The 18,556-nt window shown below is 62.4% G+C and overlaps 1 protein-coding gene and 1 long non-coding RNA gene across 2 annotated transcripts in view; one reads left to right on the forward strand and one right to left on the reverse strand.

Moving 5' to 3' along the window:
• HSPG2 (heparan sulfate proteoglycan 2) overlaps positions 1-18,556 on the forward strand; it is a 31,279-nt gene that overhangs the window by 8,085 nt on the left and 4,638 nt on the right. Inside the window, exons 22-81 of the mRNA XM_048967405.1 lie at positions 9-185; positions 251-430; positions 507-625; positions 702-813; positions 883-996; positions 1,085-1,212; positions 1,295-1,372; positions 1,454-1,503; positions 1,590-1,678; positions 1,755-1,895; positions 1,979-2,170; positions 2,882-2,974; positions 3,044-3,124; positions 3,208-3,438; positions 3,517-3,630; positions 3,722-3,849; positions 3,923-4,009; positions 5,269-5,500; positions 5,703-5,808; positions 5,886-5,986; positions 6,439-6,619; positions 6,788-6,847; positions 7,006-7,128; positions 7,210-7,350; positions 7,440-7,582; positions 7,665-7,800; positions 7,904-8,049; positions 8,127-8,265; positions 8,351-8,511; positions 8,661-8,799; positions 8,924-9,075; positions 9,233-9,371; positions 9,717-9,868; positions 10,367-10,505; positions 10,589-10,740; positions 10,827-10,965; positions 11,046-11,197; positions 11,284-11,422; positions 11,503-11,654; positions 11,742-11,880; positions 11,968-12,119; positions 12,196-12,334; positions 12,423-12,566; positions 12,640-12,774; positions 13,344-13,525; positions 13,602-13,794; positions 13,892-14,071; positions 14,905-15,165; positions 15,237-15,417; positions 15,498-15,595; positions 16,349-16,615; positions 16,695-16,807; positions 16,890-17,037; positions 17,105-17,221; positions 17,460-17,544; positions 17,622-17,766; positions 17,837-17,936; positions 18,014-18,123; positions 18,201-18,309; positions 18,407-18,505. Coding sequence (XP_048823362.1) covers positions 9-185; positions 251-430; positions 507-625; positions 702-813; positions 883-996; positions 1,085-1,212; positions 1,295-1,372; positions 1,454-1,503; positions 1,590-1,678; positions 1,755-1,895; positions 1,979-2,170; positions 2,882-2,974; positions 3,044-3,124; positions 3,208-3,438; positions 3,517-3,630; positions 3,722-3,849; positions 3,923-4,009; positions 5,269-5,500; positions 5,703-5,808; positions 5,886-5,986; positions 6,439-6,619; positions 6,788-6,847; positions 7,006-7,128; positions 7,210-7,350; positions 7,440-7,582; positions 7,665-7,800; positions 7,904-8,049; positions 8,127-8,265; positions 8,351-8,511; positions 8,661-8,799; positions 8,924-9,075; positions 9,233-9,371; positions 9,717-9,868; positions 10,367-10,505; positions 10,589-10,740; positions 10,827-10,965; positions 11,046-11,197; positions 11,284-11,422; positions 11,503-11,654; positions 11,742-11,880; positions 11,968-12,119; positions 12,196-12,334; positions 12,423-12,566; positions 12,640-12,774; positions 13,344-13,525; positions 13,602-13,794; positions 13,892-14,071; positions 14,905-15,165; positions 15,237-15,417; positions 15,498-15,595; positions 16,349-16,615; positions 16,695-16,807; positions 16,890-17,037; positions 17,105-17,221; positions 17,460-17,544; positions 17,622-17,766; positions 17,837-17,936; positions 18,014-18,123; positions 18,201-18,309; positions 18,407-18,505 — 8,335 coding nt within the window. The remainder of the gene's footprint in view (positions 1-8; positions 186-250; positions 431-506; positions 626-701; positions 814-882; positions 997-1,084; positions 1,213-1,294; positions 1,373-1,453; positions 1,504-1,589; positions 1,679-1,754; positions 1,896-1,978; positions 2,171-2,881; positions 2,975-3,043; positions 3,125-3,207; positions 3,439-3,516; positions 3,631-3,721; positions 3,850-3,922; positions 4,010-5,268; positions 5,501-5,702; positions 5,809-5,885; positions 5,987-6,438; positions 6,620-6,787; positions 6,848-7,005; positions 7,129-7,209; positions 7,351-7,439; positions 7,583-7,664; positions 7,801-7,903; positions 8,050-8,126; positions 8,266-8,350; positions 8,512-8,660; positions 8,800-8,923; positions 9,076-9,232; positions 9,372-9,716; positions 9,869-10,366; positions 10,506-10,588; positions 10,741-10,826; positions 10,966-11,045; positions 11,198-11,283; positions 11,423-11,502; positions 11,655-11,741; positions 11,881-11,967; positions 12,120-12,195; positions 12,335-12,422; positions 12,567-12,639; positions 12,775-13,343; positions 13,526-13,601; positions 13,795-13,891; positions 14,072-14,904; positions 15,166-15,236; positions 15,418-15,497; positions 15,596-16,348; positions 16,616-16,694; positions 16,808-16,889; positions 17,038-17,104; positions 17,222-17,459; positions 17,545-17,621; positions 17,767-17,836; positions 17,937-18,013; positions 18,124-18,200; positions 18,310-18,406; positions 18,506-18,556) is intronic.
• Positions 3,974-5,252, reverse strand: LOC125703232 (uncharacterized). The gene is made up of 3 exons (XR_007380802.1): positions 4,512-5,252; positions 4,395-4,433; positions 3,974-4,043 (listed from the first exon to the last, which is right to left on the reverse strand). It is a non-coding gene; the product is annotated as an uncharacterized LOC125703232 (long non-coding RNA).

An 18,556-nucleotide genomic window follows, 5' to 3' on the forward strand; every position in this document is an offset into this window, starting at 1 on the left:
TGCTGCAGGTTCGTGTCACCTCTGAGGAGGTGGCACCGCTGCACCTGGCCAACCTGGTGGGTACGAGGACAGCGATCAAGGGCTCGCGCTTCGCTGCCCCGGGGGAACTCATCTTCTCAGACTTCCACACCCTGCCTCGTGACGTCTACTTCTGGGTGCTGCCCTCATCCTTCACCGGAGACAAGGTGCCGCAGCAGGGACGGGGAATGCTGGGTGCCCCCGAGCCCGGCTGAGCCCTGTCCCTGTGCAGGTGACATCGTACGGGGGTGAGCTGAAGTACACAGTGACACACCACGCAGCGGCGGGTGCCCAGCTGCTGCAGTACCAGCCCGATGTCCTGCTGCAAGGCAACGGGATCTCCCTCAAGTACTTCTCCGATGCCAGCCCCACGCTCGGCGTCCCCACCACCATCACTGTGCCCTTCCGTGAGGTGAGAGCCGATGTCCCCCTGGGGTGGGTGTGTTGGCTCCAAGGATGTGTTGGTCACCACGGGGCTGTGCCAGCAGCACGCCTGGCGCAGAGCGGATGGGCGCGACGCCACCCGGGAGCACCTCCTGATGGCCCTGGCCGACATCGATGTCCTCATGATCCGCGCATCCTACTCAGAGCAGCCAACAGAGAGCAGGTAGTGGGGCGTGTGACTGCCTGGGGACGGGGGATGCGCAGGAAGGGCGGTGGGAACGTCCTGTCCCACCCCGCAGGCTCTCTGATGTCCGTCTGGATGTGGCTGTGCCCCATGCCACTGGCCGGCCGCCGGCACTGGAGGTAGAAGACTGCACCTGTCCCCCCGGCTACCGCGGCCCCTCGTGCCAGGTGAGCTCCCCACTTTCCCCACGGCCCTGGGATGCAGCTGGTGGCCCACACCCGTTCCTGTCCCTGTAGGACTGCGACGTGGGCTACTCACGCAGCACCAGCGGGCTCTACCTGGGCACCTGTGAGCGCTGTCAGTGCCATGGGCACGCCGCTGAGTGCCACCCTGAGACTGGCGAGTGCCAGGTGAGCACGTACTGTTGTGGGGATGGCGCGGGGGGCACAGTGGGGACCCTTCTGTTGTGCCAGCATCATCCTCTCCCCACAATATCAGGGTTGCCAGGACCACACGGAGGGCGCTCAGTGTGACAAGTGCCAGCCTGGCTACTATGGTGATGCCACCCATGGGACCCCAGGCGACTGCCGCCCCTGCCCATGCCATGGTCCCCGTACTGACAGCCAGTAGGTGCTCTCCAGACCCCTCTGTGTCCCCAAGGCTGTCATCTGGGACTTACCCGTCACCTCGTCCCCCTGTCCCATGCAGGAGCTGCTTTGAGGACACAGACGGGCAGCCCACATGCAGCGCCTGTGCTCCAGGACACACCGGGCGGCTCTGTGAGAGGTGCAGGGGACGGCGGTGGCAAGGGGGTTCGTGAGGGTATTGAGGACCCCTCTCACCTCCTTGTTTCCTCCTTCCTCAAAGGTGCTTGCCTGGCTACGTGGGGGACCCACTGCGGGGAGAGCTGTGCCGTGGTGAGCCTTGGGGAGGGGGATGCGCGGTGTCCCCGTGCTGATGCTGGGAACCCTAGTTAACCTCTTTCCCACCCTGCTGCCCCCAGAGCCAGGGGCTGCTGGTGGTCAGTGCCAGTGTGACACGCGGGGCAGCGCCAGCGAGCGGTGCGATGCCAGCGGGCTGTGCCAGTGCAAGGTGAGCCACGTCCCCACGCTACACCCTGTCCCCATACCGGGATGGGGACGACAGCGTCACCTGCCCCATCCTGCAGGCCAACGTGGAGGGCGCACACTGCGCCACCTGCCGCCCCCACCACTTCCACCTGAGTGCCGAAAACCCGGCGGGCTGCATGCCTTGCTTCTGCATGGGCATCGTGCAGCACTGCACCAGCACCTCCTACACCCGCGACACGGTGAGTCCCCGTCCCCATGGGCCCCACAGGTATCCCTGCCATCACCCAGTGTCCCCGAGGCACTCAGCCATCCTGTCCCACAGGTGCGAACTCCATTTGCTGCTGGGAGCTGGCAGGGCTTTGCACTGGTGAACCGGCAGCGCAGCACCCGCGTGGCCACCGGCTTCAGCGTGGAGATGGGCACCCAAGGGCCTCAGCTCACCTACGGGCGCTTTGGGGAGTTGTCCCCCGAGTCCTACTACTGGCAGCTGCCCCAGCCCTACCTGGGCGACAAGGTAATGGTTGTGGGCATCCCCTCCCCGGGGCTAGTGGGGCCTCTGGCCTCAGCTGCCCATCTGTGGTGAGCACTCCCAGTGCCTCCTCCTCCCTCCTTCCTTTTCTCTTCTTTCTTTCTTTCTTCCTTTTCTATTTTCACTTTCTCTTCTTTTGCTCTTTTCTCTACCCATTTTTCTCTCTTCCATTATCTTTTCCGTTTCCTCCTTTTCTATTCCCTTTATCTCTTCCTTTCCTCTTCCTCTTTCTACTTTGCTTTCCTGTTTTCTTTCTTCTATTCTTCCGATTCTCTTGTTTCCTTTTTCCTTTTTCCTTTTTTTTTTCCTCCTCCTTCTTTTCCCCTTCTCTCCTTTCTCATTCTTCTTCTCTCCTTCTTTCTTTCTTCTCCTTTCTTTCTCTTTCCTTACTTTTTTATTTGTCCTTCCTTTTTTCCCTTTTCCCCCTATTTTCTTTCCTTTTCCCCTCTTTTGTTTTTTCTCCTTCTCCCCCTTTTTCCTTTCTCCTTGTTTTCTTATTCCTTCATCTTTTCACTTTTCCCTCCCCTTTCCACGTCCTCTTTCCCTTCCCTTCCCCCATCTCCCTTCCCACCCCCCACCTCCCTGCATCCTTTTCCCACTGGCAGCCCCTTCCCCCCCCCCACTGCCCTGAGTGGGGCCCCACACGCCAGCCCCCGATTCCCCCCCCGATTCCCACCACCTCTTTCCCACCCACAGGTGGGCTCCTACGGCGGGCGGCTCCGCTACACGCTGACCTACACCCCGGGGGGCCGTGGGGGTCCCCTGCCTGATGCCGACATCCAGATTACGGTCAGTAGATGATTACGGGAGGGGGGGCGTTTGGCAGTGGGATGTGCTGACCCCCCCCTTCACCCGCAGGGCAACGACATCACGCTGGTGGCCTACCAGCCCGAGCTGCCGCCCCGCACACCGCGTGCCTTCGAGATCGTTTTCCGGGAGGTGGGAGCATTGGGCTCGGTTGCTCCTCATCCCCCAGGGGGTGCAGGGAGGCGGCGCCCCCTGACATCATCCCCTGCCCGCAGCACCACTGGCAGCGGCCGGACGGGCGGCCGGCCACGCGGGAGCACCTGATGATGGCACTGGCTGACCTAGATGAGATCCTCGTCCGCGCCACCTACGCCAGCAGCACGGCCTGGGCCGCCATCGCTGCCGTCAGCATGGATGTGGCAGCGCCTCCCCAGCCCGGCCTGCCACCGGCACCAGAGGTGGAGGAGTGTCGGTGCCCGCCGGGCTACCGGGGCCTGTCCTGCCAGGTGAGCCGTGCCGTGAGGTCTGCCGGCCCAGTGCCTTGTGTGCGGCCACGGCGCTGACCGGCCTTCCTCTGCCTGCAGGACTGTGCGCCCGGCTACACGCGCACCGGGGGCGGCCTGTACTTGGGGCACTGCGAGCTGTGCGAGTGCAACGGCCACTCCGACAGCTGCCATCCTGAGAGTGGCCTCTGCTCCGTGAGTTGGGAGGGCTGCTGGCGGCACACGGTGCTGCGGGGTTCCGGGGGCGCCTCCCAGCACCGTCCCCCTGCTGCCGTGTGCCCCACAGGGCTGCCTGCACAACACGGCGGGGGATTTCTGCGACCAGTGTGCGCCTGGCTTCTATGGGGATGCCACTGCTGGCACGCCTGAGGACTGCCAGCCCTGCGCCTGCCCGCTGCTGCACCCAGAGAACCAGTGAGTGCTGGGGGCTGTGGGCACGGGGAGGGGAAAGGAGGGGACGGCCCTGTGCTGCCTGTTGTTCCTGCAGGTTCTCGAGGACCTGTGAGAGCCTGGGAGGTGGCGGGTACCGTTGCACCGCCTGCGCGCCAGGATACACCGGGCAGTACTGCGAGCGGTGAGCGCCCGATGCACCCACCTGGTGTACCCACCTGATGTACCCACCTGGTGTACCCACCTGGTGTACCCACCTGATGTACCCACCTGGTGTACCCACCTGATGTACCCACCTGATGTACCCACCTGATGTACCCACCTGATGCACCCACCTGATGTACCCACCTGGTGTACCCACCTGGTGTACCCACCTGATGTACCCACCTGATGTACCCACCTGGTGTACCCACCTGATGTACCCACCTGATGCACCCACCTGGTGTACCCACCTGATGTACCCACCTGATGTACCCACCTGATGCACCCACCTGATGTACCCACCTGGTGTACCCACCTGGTGTACCCACCTGGTGTACCCACCTGGTGTACCCACCTGATGTACCCACCTGATGTACCCACCTGGTGTACCCACCTGATGTACCCACCTGGTGTACCCACCTGGTGTACCCACCTGATGTACCCACCTGATGTACCCACCTGGTGTACCCACCTGATGCACACACCTGGTGCACCCACCCTGTGTCCTCACCCTGATGGACCCGCCCCCTTATCCTCACCCTGTTGTTCCCACCTGATGTACCACCCCTGTGTCCTTACCCACTCTGATATCTGCACCTCAGTGTACCTGCATTGATGTCTCACCTTTACGGAATCATCCCGATATTCCCACTCCAATGACCAACCTGGATGTCCCCACCCCCAATCCGCATGCTGATATCCCTACCTGATTGTCCTCACCACGATATATTCACAATATATTCTATATTCATGTCCTCACCACGTATACTATCTCCACCCCCAAATCTCCATCCATAATCCAGATAAAATCACCTCAATATCCCCATCCTGACATCCCCCCCATATTCTCATCCCTGCATCCCCACCTGAACATTCCCACCCCAATATTATTACCCCAATCCAATATCCCTCCTCTGTTTCAACCCCAGTTCTGCACTCCAACATCCACACCCCAGAATCCCACCCCAATGTGCACAGTCTGTCAATCCCATGTCCTTGCCCCAACATCCTCACCTCGATTTCTCAACCCAATGTCATCAGCCCTTATCCCCTCCCAGTCTCCTCACCCCAATATTGTCACATCCTCACCTGAGTATCCCTTACCCCAGTGTCTCCATCCTGATATCCCTCCCCCATATCATCGCCCCCATATCCCCCCCCACCATCCTCATCTGAGCGTTGTCACCCCGATATCCCCATCCCGATATCATCCCCTACATCCTCTCCTCCTGTACCCCACAGGTGTGCTCCAGGCTACACAGGGGACCCCACTGTGCGAGGCCAGACCTGTGTCCCGCTGGGCTCTCCATCCCTGCTTGCTGTCCGTGTCCACCCACCGCGCACGGCGGTGCCACAGGGCAGTGTGGTCACACTGCGGTGCCAGGCCAGTGGAGAACCCCCCCTGTACTACCACTGGTCCCGGGAGGATGGGCGGCCCCTGCCCAGTAGTGCACAGAGCCGTGGGCAAGGCAAGGTCCTGGGCTGGGGATGGGGTGGAGGCAGTGATGGGGACAAGGAACTGGGACGGGAATTGGGTAGGGATGGGGATGCGTGCAGTTGGAAACAGCCACAAGGGGTCGAAGGGACTGGGACAAGGATAGGGTGGGGATGGGGATGAGGACAGCAGATGAGGACGGGGACGTGGCAGTCTCACCCATCCTGTGCCCCCAGGTGAGGAGCTGCACTTTGCCAACATCCAGCCCTCTGAGGCCGGTGTCTACGTCTGCTCCTGCCGCAACCTGCAGCACAGCAACTCCAGCCGTGCCGAGGTCATCGTCACCGGTAGGGCATGGTGGGTGGCGGCGTGGTGACCAGGGACGAGGGTGGGGATGGCGCTCAGCCCTCTTGTCTGTGCACAGAGACCCCCACCAAGCCCATCACTGTCACTGTGGAGGAGAAGAGGGTGCAGAGGGTGAAGCCTGGGGCTGATGTCACCTTCATCTGCACAGCTAAGAGCAAGGTGAGCAGGGAGCATGGGCACTCCTGGGAGCTCAGTAGGTCTCAAAGAGAGTGCTCTCTAAATCGTTTGGGAAATATGGGCACCCATGGGTGCTCTCTGGGTCTTTCAGGCCTTGTGGGTGCCCACATCACCATACAGCTACCCTTAGGTATCAACATGGCCACAGTGACACACAGACACCACTGGGCACCTACCTGGACCCAGGGTTCAGGGACACCCTTGGGTGTCTCCCGGGCCATAAAGATCCCTACGCTCCCATGTGGCAGCATATGGCTCTCAGAGACACCTCTGGGTGTCCACCTGGGGGTTGGAAACACATTTAGCTGCCCATCTGTCCCTGTGTGTGTCCCCATAGTGCCATGCAGGGCACACAGACACCCCTGGGTGCCCATCCAACCGTGTGGGTCCTACAAGCACCCTTGGGTGCTTCCTCATTCCCTGTCCTCCCCCAGTCCCCTGCCTACACCCTGGTGTGGACACGGCAGAACCACGGGACGCTGCCATCACGCGCCATGGACTTCAACGGCATCCTCACCATCCGCAACGTGCAGCCTGAGGACGCCGGTGTCTACGTGTGCACTGGCTCCAACATGCTGGACATGGACGAGGGCACAGCCACGCTCTACGTCCAGGGTGCGTTCCTCCCCCTCCTAAAGCCCTGAAGGGCACCTCCGAAAGGGCAGGGGCTGAGCAGTGGGAACCCCACGTGTCGTTTGGGTGAAAGCTCCTCCTGGAAAAGCTGGAACCCAGACACTGGGGTGACGGGCCCCACCAAACTTAAATCTGATCCTCCCCTTGCAGCCCCCTCAAAGACCCAGATGTATTATGGACCTGTTGAGTTTATGGAGGGGCACAGACCGGGTAAGTCACCGCAGGGGGACCCATCTGGGGCCACGCACACCCCCTGCCTGCCGCATGCCAGGCTCCACTGCTTACCCCACACCACGCCGTTGCTCTGCTTTGTGCCACCCTCCGGAGGGCACCGGCGCACCCTGAGCCCCCGCCACATGTCACCACAGCTGCCACTGCCACCGCCCCCACCGCCAGTGTGGAGCCGGCGCAGCTGAGCGTGGCACTGGGGCAGCCTGCTGAGTTCCGCTGCGTTGCCACCGGCAGCCCTACGCCCACCCTCGAGTGGCTCGGTAGGTGCTCACCTCGCGTGGGAACGTGGGGACCGGGCTGGGGGATGCAGCGGGGGTGATGTGGTGCCCATGTCCCTGCAGGTGCGCTGCCACCACGAGCGGTTGTCCAGGGTGACACACTGCGGTTCAGTGCTGTCGAGCCGTCCGATGAGGGGCACTACGCATGCCGCGCACGCAGCAGCGCCGGGCAGGACATGGCACGGGGTTACCTTCGTGTGCAAGGTGAGCATTGCACCCCAGTGTCCCCAGCGTCCTTTGATGTCCTCGATGTCCGCATCTCGGTGCTGGCATTGAATGCGTGCTGCCCACAGGTGCCGATGAGCCAAGGGTGCAGGTTAGCCCGGAGCGGACGGAGGTGCAGGAGGGCTCAACAGTGAGGCTGTATTGCCGTGTGTCGGGGTCACCCACTGCCACCATCTCCTGGGAGAAGCAGGGTGGCTCTCTGCCACCTCAGGTGAGCTGGCTGCAGCACCCGGAGCTGCTCTGGGGCCTGGTGGTGTGCCCCAGGCATCGCTCACCCCGTCCCCATGCTGCAGTCCCGCTCTGAGCGCACTGACATCGCCACGCTGCTCATTCCCTCCATCACTGTCGCTGACGGTGGCATCTACCTCTGCGTGGGCACCAGTGCCGCTGGCACAGCTCGTGCCAGCATCGAGGTGGTGGTGGTGCCAGGTAAGGGTTGGGAATGCCGCTCTGGGGATGCCGCAGGGTTTGGGGGCAATTTTGGGGTGCCCTGGGTGCTTGCTGGTCCTACAGCCCACCTTGATTCCTGTAGGAGCTGCACCACCTGTGCGCATTGAATCCTCATCACCTTCTGTGACTGAGGGACAGACCCTGGACCTGGACTGTGTGGTGGCAGGATCTGGCCAGGTCACTGTCACCTGGTACAAGCGCGGAGGTTCCCTGCCTGCAGGCCACCAGGTAGGGCACAGGAAACAGAAGGCTGCCCCAAAAGCTGCCCTGTGATCCTCTTTCTGACACTGATGTGTCCCCACCAGGTATCAGGGTCCCGTCTCCGTGTCCCCCATGTCACCGTGGCTGATTCAGGCGAGTACGTGTGCCGGGCGAGCTCGGGGACCGGTGTCCGGGAGGCGTCTGTCATCGTCACCGTTGTGTCCAGTTCTGGTTTGTCCTACGGTGAGGCTGGGCTCTGCATTGCAGGTGGCCACGGGTGGCCCCAGGTGTCATGTCATCATCTGGCCATCACTCTCTCCCCCTCCAGGACCACCGGCCTCAGGTGGCCAGGCTCCCGTCAGGATTGAGGCGTCCTCCTCCGCCGTGGCTGAAGGACAGACCCTGGACCTCAACTGTGTCATCGCCAGCCCCTCGCAGGCTACTGTCACCTGGTACAAGCGCGGCGGGTCCCTGCCAGCCAGGCACCAGGTAAGGCATGTCAGAGAGTCTGTCTCTAAGGTGGGAAGGCTGGGGATTCATGTCCTTTGCAAGCTCTGTTATTACTGTGCAAGCCCAGGTGGCCCCATGGAAACCCCAGCAGCCCTATGCGAGCTCCGATGTCCCTCTGTCCCCTGCAGGTGTCTGGCTCCCGGCTGCGGCTGCTGCAGGTGACAGCGGCCGACTCAGGCGAGTACGTGTGCAGGGTGAGCAGCGGGGCCACCACTAGGGAAGCCAGCGTCATGGTGACAATCCAGCCCAGCGGGGCCGGCTCCTACCGTGAGTGGGGCTGGGGGTGGCACTGCCCACAGGCCGTCCCCATGTGCTGCGGCACCGAGCCGGCTCTCGTGTGCCAGTGGGGCTCAGCCGTGACACAGTGTCACCCTCCTGTCTCTGTCCCCAGCCTCAGGTGGCACGACGCCGCTGCGCATTGAGTCCTCATCCTCCACTGTTACTGAGGGACAGACCCTGGACCTCAACTGTGTCATTGCCAACTCTGCACAAGCCACTGTCACCTGGTACAAGCGTGGCGGGTCCCTGCCGGCCAGGCACCAGGTAGGGGATGCACAGGGGACTCTCCTCAGGGCGCGATGGGTGGGTTTGACCCGTCGTCCCATGCAAGCCCAGGTGATCCCATGCAAGGCCAGGTGTCCCCATGCGAGCCCAAACAGCTCCACATGGAGTTCAGTGTCCCCTTGTCCCCTCCCCACAGGTGTCTGGCTCCCGGCTGCGGCTGCTGCAGGTGACAGCAGCCGACTCAGGCGAGTACGTGTGCAGGGTGAGCAGCGGGGCCACCACTAGGGAAGCCAGCGTCATGGTGACGATCCAGCCCAGCGGGGCCGGCTCCTACCGTGAGTGGGGTTGAAGTAGGAACAGGGTGTGGGTGGGTGACACTCCCTGGAGCTGCCACCTGTGTGCGTACTCATTTTGGGTTCACTGTTACTGGGTCCCACCTGGCAGCAGCTTTTGGGGACAGCCCTGTAGGCACACCTGTAGGGGTGCAGAGCTGCCATGCAGCCATGCAGAAAGCACCCAGCAGAGAGGGATGGAGCTGAACACCCGCTGTGTCCTCAGCAGCTGGGGGCATGGCACAGTCTGGGTCCTGCTTCTGGTGTCTTCCCAGGATCCCGATGCCCCTAGGTGGGACACGTGGTGGTGCACTATGCTGTCTCTAACTCTTCCATCTCGGTTCCCAGCCCCAGGGGGCACAACGCCGCTGCGCATCGAGTCCTCATCCTCCACTGTCACCGAGGGACAGACCCTGGACCTCAACTGCGTCATCGCCAGCCCTGCACAAGCCACTGTCACCTGGTATAAGCGTGGCGGGTCCCTGCCGGCCAGGCACCAGGTAGGGGATGCAGAGTGGACTGTCCCTAAGGTAGTGAAGGTTGGGGTTGATCTATGGCCCTGTGCAAGGCCATATGGTTATGTGCAAGCCTAGATGTCCCCAGGCAAACCCAAATGTCCCCACGCAAGCGCAGATGTCCTCAGGCAAAACCTGTGCAAGCCTTGTGCAAGCTTGATTGGTCCTGTCAAAGCAGAAATGGCATTTGTGCAAACCCAAATGTTCCCACATAATCTCACGTGGCACCATGCAATGCCACATGTCCCCATGCAAGCCCAGTTGGCATCCAGGCAGTTTCAAGTGGCCACATGCGTGCATTGTCCTATGCTAGATCAAATGGCACTTGAGCAAGCCCAGATGGTCCTATGCAAGCTCTCCTGGCTCCATGCAGGCCCAGATGTCTCCTTGCAAAGCAAAAGCCCCTGTGCAAGCCTGCAAGTCCCTGTGCAAGTCCCAGCAGTCCCACACAGGCTCCAGTAACCCCCTGTCCCCTCCCTGCAGGTGTCTGGCTCCCGGCTGAGGCTGCTGCAGGTAACAGCGGCCGACTCAGGCGAGTACGTGTGCAGGGTGAGCAGTGGGGCCACCACCAAGGAAGCCAGCGTCATGGTGACAATCCAGCCCAGCGGGGCTGGCTCCTACCGTGAGTGGGACTGGAAAGGGATGGGGACATGGGACCATGTACTACATGTCCCCATGGGGTGACTGTGCTGCTGTCATCCTCAGCCTCTGGTGTCACGCCCCCGGTGCGCATTGAGTCCTCGTCATCCTCTGTGTCTGAGGGACAGACTCTGGACCTTGACTGCATCGTGGCCAGCCAGGGCCAGGCCACCGTCACCTGGTACAAGCGTGGTGGGTCTCTGCCAGCCAAGCACCAGGTAGGTGGAAATGTCAGGGGAGCGTTTTGAGGCAGAAAGAAGGGTTTTAGGGTGTCGAGGTGTTCACCTGATGTGTGTTCTCCCAGGTGTCGGGCACCCGCCTGCGCATCCCCCAGGTGTCAGCAGGCGATTCAGGCGAGTACGTGTGCCGGGTGACCACAGGCGGTGTCACACATGAGACATCCCTCATCGTCACCATCCAGACTGGTGCTGGCTCCTCATATGGTACTGGGAATGGGGACTGGGAGGGGACACAAGGGTGTGACTGAGGGGTGGCTGCACCCACTGACCTCGCCGCTCCCCAGCTGTGGGCGTCACACCACCTGTGAGGATCGAGACTTCGTCCGCCTCCGTCACTGAGGGACAGACCCTGGACCTCAACTGCATGGTGGCTGGGCAGGGCCACCCCCAAGTCACCTGGTACCGGCGTGGTGGGGCTCTGCCCCCCAACAGCCAGGTGGGATGCAAGGAGCTGGTGTCACTTAGACACCCTGCGCTGTCACTGCTCGCTGGCACTGACGTGTCCCCGCTGTGTCCAAACAGGTGTCAGGCACCCACCTGCGCCTCGCCCAGGTGTCAGTGGCTGATTCAGGCGAGTACGTGTGCCGGGTCACCCTGGGGACTGCCACACAGGAGGCTTCTGTCATCGTCACTGTGCCCAGCAGTGCTGGCACCTACTACTGTGAGTGCGAGCGAGAGTGCAGCGCCTGGGGACAGACGTGTGCCGCCACGGTGCTGAATGCCCCCATTTCCTGTCCCCAGCCCCTGGAGCCTCCCAGCCTGTGCGCATTGAGTCCTCGTCCTCCGCCATCGCCGAGGGACAGACCCTCGACCTCAACTGTGTGGTGGCAGGATCTGGTCCCACTACTGTTACCTGGTACAAGCGTGGTGGCTCCCTGCCTGCCGGCCACCAGGTAGGGCATGGGGAATGGGGGTCACCCCAAAATCCTGCCCTGTCCCCCACTCTTTGGTCGTGACACGTCCCATTGTGTGCCCAACAGGTGTCAGGCACCCGCCTGCGCGTCCCCCAGGTGTCGGCGGCCGATTCGGGCGAATACGTGTGCCGGGTGACCACAGGCGGTGTCACGCAGGAGACGTCCCTCGTTGTCACCATTGATGATGATGCTGGCCCCTCCCACTGTGAGTACCACTCTGTGGAGGGGGACACGGGGACCATGCTGATCCCTGGTGCTGGGAGGGACCTTACGCTTAACTCTGCCCATGCAGCTTCCAGCGTCACGCCGCCTATCCGCATTGAGTCCTCAGCATCCTCTGTCACCGAGGGACAGACCCTGGACCTTGACTGTGTGGTGGCTGGCCAGGGCCAGGCCACCTTCACCTGGTACAAGCGTGGCGGGTCCCTCCCAGCCAAGCACCAGGTAGGTGGGGATGTGGCAGGGCAGAGGCTGGTGGCCCCGCATGTCCAGCTGATGCCACCCCCTGCATCCCCTGCAGATGTCGGGGTCCCGCCTGAGGCTCTCACAGCTCTCCGTGGCCGATTCGGGCGAGTACGTGTGCCGGGCAGACCTGGGCAGCACCTCCCGTGAGGCCACCATCATTGTCACCGTCACCTCACGCGACAGCTCCAGCTACCGTGAGTGCAGCCGCAGGGCAGAGAGGAGCGCCGGTGCCAGGGGCAGCGCGGGTGACCTCGGTGGCTTCCCTGTCCCTTGTCCCCGCAGGCCTGCAGAGCCCCATCATCTCCATCGACCCGCACAGCATGGCCGTGGCCCCAGGCGAGGACGCCACCTTTAAGTGCCGCATCCACGATGGTGCTCGGCCCATCAACGTCACCTGGCGGATGGGACCTGGCCAACACCTCCAAGGTACAGCGGTCCCTCGGGTGGCCCCAGCATGGTCCCCATGGTGGCCCAGGTACTGATCCTTTTCCTTGCTCAGACAACGTGAAGATCAGTGCCAACGGTTCTGTCATCTCCATCACTGGTGCCCATGTGGGCAACCAGGGTGCGTACCACTGCGTGGCCTCCAACCGCTTTGGTGTTGCCAGCAGCGTTGTCAACCTCCTGGTGCAAGGTACAAGTTGCCTGGGTGTCCCCATCTCTGTCCTCACTTCCTGCTTGTTCTCCACATTCTCTTAGCGTGATGGTGTCCCCATCCTTGTCCCCATATTGTTGTCCCCCATATGCTCCAGATGCCCCCGGGATGTTCGTGGTGTCTCCATCCCCATTCTAATGTCTTTATCCTTGTGCTGATGTCTTCTGTTTGCTACAGGCACCCCTGGGGTGGTGGTGTCCCCATCCCCTTGTGGCCTTGGTGCCCGAAGGGTGGTAGTGATGCTGTCCCTGTCCCTTTGGAATGTTCTCCAGATGCTTCTGGGGTGGTGGTGTCCTGATGCCTGTGCTGACATCCTTATCAAGCTTCTGGTGCCCCTGGGGTGGTGGTGTCCATGTCCCTATGCAGATATCTTCCAGGTGCCCCTGGGGTGCCTTTACCTCCATCTGCGTCCCTGTGATGTCCTCCATGTGCTCTAGCTGCCTCTGGAGTAGCAGTGTCCCCACGGCCATGCTTATGTCCTCCAGGTGCCCCTCAGGTGGTGATGTCCCCATGCCCATCCCCACACTGACACCTTCCCCATTCTCCAGGTGCCCCCACAGTGTCAGTGATGCCACCAGGCCCTGTGACGGTGACGGAGGGCAAATCTCTCAGCCTGGAGTGCCTGGGCCGGGGTGAGCCACGGCCACTGGTGCGCTGGAGCCGACTGGGCTCACGGCAGAAGGTGGAGCACCAGACACTGCTGCACATGGACAGCCAGGCTGTGCTGCAGGTGAGGGGGGCATCCTGGGGTACTGTGTACTCCCAGATGTGTCAAGTGCTCACTACCCACTCTCTCCCCTTGCCAGTTCTCACCAGCCAAACCAGAGCACGCCGGGACCTACATCTGCACAGCACAGAGTGCTCTGGGATCGGCACAAGCTCGCGTAGATGTCAGCGTGGAGACAGCACAGAGGCACCCTGGGGCCCCCAGGGTCACCGCACCGCCCACCATCACAGTGGTGGCTGGGGACACCGCCACACTGCACTGCTCGGCCACAGGTGCGGGATGGGGACAGCCTCCATGGGCACCTGCCTGGACCCCCTGCCCCGGGTGACATGGGGTGACATGGGGTGACATGGGGTGACATGCCCACAGGCGAACCGGAGCCCAGGATCGAGTGGTCGAAGCTGCGGGCACCGCTGCCCTGGCAGCACCGTGTGGTGAATGGCACCCTGGTGATCCCCCGTGTGGCGCAGCAGGACTCGGGCCAGTACATCTGCAATGCCAGCAGCCCCGCCGGCTTCACTGAGGTCTTCGTCACCCTGGATGTGGAGAGTAAGGGGCTGTGGTCGGTGCAGCACGGGTCCACCTCCGTCACCCACCCACACTTTGCTGCTCTCCCTGCATCTGTCTGTCCATCCCTTCCCGATCTGCTCATGTCCTTCCCCTTCACTTCTCACACTCCTCTCACTGAGCACTCTCCATCCTCACTTGTCCATCTCAGCATTCGTTGTCTTCTCCAGTTCTTTATGGACACCTTCACCCATCTCTTCCCCCTGGATGTTTCCATTGCCTTGTCCATGTCTGCACTTATCATCTCACCATCTGTGCTCACACTCCTCTCCATCCGCTGTTCACAAATCCACCTGTTTCTTGGCCGTCCCAGCACTCATCCCTGCATACAGCTCTTTCTGCTTCTCTTCCATCACTCCACAACTCATCCGTCCTGGCACTCAGCCATGTGTACATCCATCTCTGCTCACATCTGTATTTTCCTCATGGATCCATCCTTTAACTCTCATCTGCACAGTTTTCTTATGCTGCTCACTACTCCACCCGTTTTTCACCCAGCCATCGCGTATCCGGCTCAGCTGGCGCTCTGTCCATCCCTTTGTCTTGGACATGTCTGTAACACGGCCATCCAGGCGCTCATTGCCACATGCATCCACCTTCCCCCACGTCCATTTCTCGGAGATCAATCCACTTCTCATCCTTCCCTGCTCTTTTCTCCCTCAGTCCCTTCCTCTCGGACTCATCCATCTCTCACCCACCCCAGCACTGCTCCATCTCCCCCCCACCCACACCCTCCCGCCGCCACTTTCCATGCCCCATGAACGCCTTCGTCCCCCATCCTGCTCTCACATTGCGCTGACGGCTCCGTCCCACAGCCCCGCCGTATGCCACAAGCTTACCAGAGGACAGCGCGGTGCACGCGGGCGACACGGTGCAGCTGCAGTGCCTGGCCCACGGCACCCCGCCGCTGCTCTACACTTGGGACAAGCTTAACAGCAGCCTGTCCCCCCGCGCCGTGCCCCGTGCCGGCCTCCTGCGCATCAGCCCCGTGCTGCCCATCGACGCTGGCACCTACCGCTGCATGGTCACCAACCGTGTGGGCAGAGCCGAGACCTTCGCCCGTGTCACCGTGCACGGTGAGTGCCGCTGCCCCGCACCGCACTGGGGCTGCCCGCCATGCCCGGTGTCACCTTCACATCCCACACAGGTGACGGCGGTGGTGACGGCGGTGCCCTGGCCGTGCGGGTCACGCCGGGAAGCCTGGTGAGAGGGGTGGGCAGCATGGCTGAGTTCGCCTGCAGCGCGTCAGACCCGCGGGCACAGCTGGAGTGGCTGAAGGATGGCGGGGAGCTGCCCCCCCGGCACAGCGTGCGGGACGGGGTGCTGCGGTAAGGCGGGCAGGGCGGTGTGGGGGGTGGGCAGTGCCCTGGGGGTCCCGCAACTGTGTGTGTCCCCTGTGTTCCTGCAGGATCCCAGAGCTGGCACAAGGGGCGCAGGGGGTGTACGTGTGCCGGGCCAGCGCTCCGAGTGGGCAGGTGGAGGACAGGGCCACGCTCACTGTGCAGGGTAGGAGCACGCTGATTGACACTGCAAACAGCAGCGCCTCACTGCCCCTGAGCTCTGCTGCACCCACAGGCATCTGCTGACCCCCGCCCCATATACTCCTCCTCATTGCCCTGAACTCATGGGTGCTTGCTGAGCCTGCCTGCTCTTCCCACGGGCTCACTGGTACCCTCATCACCCCATGCCCCTGGGTACCATTTTTTTCTCCCAGTCCCTCCCCATGCCTCTGAGCATTTTGGTATCCCTTATTTTCCCCTCAGATATCCTGGTACACCCAATTTCTCCCCATGCTCTGCAGCAGCCTGGTTCCCCCATCTCTGCATGCTTACAGGCACCACAGTATTCCTGTTTCTTCCCATGCCTATAGTCACCCCAACACTCACCTATTTCTTCCCATTCCCCTTAGTGCCCTGCTACCCTCTGATCTCTCACTGTTGCCCTCAGGCACCCCGGTGCTCCCCATCTCCTCCCATCCATGTGCACCTTGGTACCCCTTGTCTCTCCCGTGGACATCTATGGGCACCCCAATGCCCCCTGTTTCTCCCCATGCACTCTGGTACCTCCCCTATTTCCCCATATCCATGGGTACCCCAAAACCCCTCATCTCCCTATACCCATGGGTACTCTGTTTCTTCCCACCTCTCTCCATGGGCACCCCGGTACCCCCACTCTCTCACTTTGCTGGTTGCCTCCCCAAATCCCACAGTGCCTCCTGTTGCCCGGGGTCACCCTAAATCATCTCATCTCCCCCCCAAGCTCTGCCCAGGGCCCTGATTAACATCCGGACGGCAGTGCAGACGGTGCTGGCAGGCACGGAGGTGGAGTTGGAGTGCCTAGGGCTCGGCGAACCACAGCCACACGTCACCTGGAGCAAAGTGGGGGGCCGGATCCGCCCGGGGGTGCTGGTTCGTGCCGGCACCCTGACCATTGAGCGGGTGGAGCGGGCGGATGCAGGGCAGTACCGCTGCACTGCTACCAATTCTGTGGGCACCGTGCAGTCCCACGTCATCCTTCACGTGCAGGGTGAGTGCAGATGGGGACATGGTGTGGGGAGGGTGTCCCCGACCCCCACGTGAGGGGTGACAGCTCTGTTTGTCCACAGCCGCCCCACACATCGCCGGGCAGCCAGAGGTGAAGGAGGTGTCGGTGGGCTCGGCAGCCGTCCTGCCCTGCTTGGCATCTGGCTTCCCCGTGCCGGAGATCAGCTGGAGCAAGGTGAGCAGGGATGCGGGGACACGAGGCTGTGCGAAGGCGGGGATGGGTGCCCTATGGGTGCTGACCCCTGCTGTCCTCACAGCTGGAGGGGGAGCTGCCGGAAGGCGCGCGGGTGGAGGGCACCGCTCTGACGCTGCCGGCTGTGCGCCTTGAGGATGCTGGCGTCTATGCCTGTGCTGCCAGCAACCGCCGCGGCCAGGAGACAGCCTTCTACGTGCTGAAGGTGCGAGGTGAGTACTGGACAGACGGGCCGGGGGGCTGGCATCCCTGTCCGTGCTGAGCCCCGTGTCCCCGCAGAGCGCCTGGTGCCCTACTTCACACAGACGCCCCGCTCCTTCCTGCCGCTGCCCACCATCAAGGATGCCTACAAGACCTTCGAGATCCAGATCACCTTCCGGCCTGATGCTGCCGATGGTGAGCACCATGGGGGCCCCTCGGCCCCCTGAGCCCAACTGTGCCACACAGGCCTGCTCTCATTCCTTCTCTCTCCTCCTCCGTCTGTCCGTCCTCCTTTCCATCTCTCTCCTTCCTTCAGCTCTCATCCTGTACTCAGGTGAGCGCCCACCCCGGGGACCTTTGCTCTCCCTGCTCCCTGGGGTGCGTCTGGGCTGCCCTGCGCTGCGGCCGTGCTCACCCCTCTGTGTCCCCATAGGGATGCTCCTCTACAATGGGCAGCGCAAGAGCAGCGGCGCCGATTTTATTTCCTTTGGGCTGGTGGGCGGGCGGCCCGAGTTCAGGTGAGAGCACGGGAAAGTACTGCCAGCTGGAGGGGCAGCCCCCCCCTCACCCTGTATATCTCCCCATTTGATGGTAGGTTCGATGCTGGCTCTGGCATGGCCACCATTCGGGACCCGACACCGCTGCGCCTGGGCAAGTACCACACCGTGCGCCTCTTCCGTAACCTGACACGAGGCTCACTGCAGGTGGACGGGCAGCCCCCTGTTAACGGGACTTCACAGGTAGGGGTGTGGGCACCCCACAGCTGTGGGAGGATTTGGGGCGGCTGTGCTCACCCCCCTGTGCCTGCAGGGCAAATTCCAAGGGCTGGACCTGAATGAGGAGCTGTACCTCGGTGGGTACCCTGATTACACCGTCGTGGCCAAGACAGGGCTGAGCCGTGGCTTTGTGGGTATGCAGTGGGACAGTGGGTGCTGGGGGCCGGCACTCAGGGTGGGGCTGAGTGTGTCGCCTTGCTGTGTCCCACAGGCTGCGTGCGCCAGCTGCGCATCCAGAACGAGGAGGTGGCCTTTGGGGAGCTGGACCTGCCGGCACACGGCGTCTCCAACTGTCCCACGTGCCAGGACCATCCCTGCCAGGTGAGGTCGGGGATGATGCGTGCTGTCCCCTTCCACTGGTCCCATTCCTGGTGCTTATGTGTGTCTCCAACCCACAGAATGGCGGCATCTGCGAGGACGCTGAGAGCAGCACCTACATCTGCCATTGTCCCCAAGGCTTCACTGGCAGCAACTGCGAGTACTCACAGGCCCTGCATTGCCACCCAGGTGGGTGCCCTTGCCACAGGGGCGTCACCTGCTGCCCTCTGGGTGTGGGGATCCCCAGTGCTCATCTCCTGTCTCTGTCCCCTCTGTCCCTCTGCAGAGGCGTGCGGGCCTGACGCCACCTGCATCAGCCGGCCAGATGGGCAGGGCTACAGCTGCCGCTGCCACCTGGGCAAGATGGGGGAGAGGTGCACTGAAGGTGGGCACAGACAGGGGTGGAGCACCGGGTGGGGACAGTGCCAGGGACAGG

The sequence above is a fragment of the Lagopus muta genome, chromosome 21, assembly GCF_023343835.1.
Source record: "Lagopus muta isolate bLagMut1 chromosome 21, bLagMut1 primary, whole genome shotgun sequence".
Taxonomy (NCBI): Eukaryota; Metazoa; Chordata; class Aves; order Galliformes; family Phasianidae; genus Lagopus; species Lagopus muta.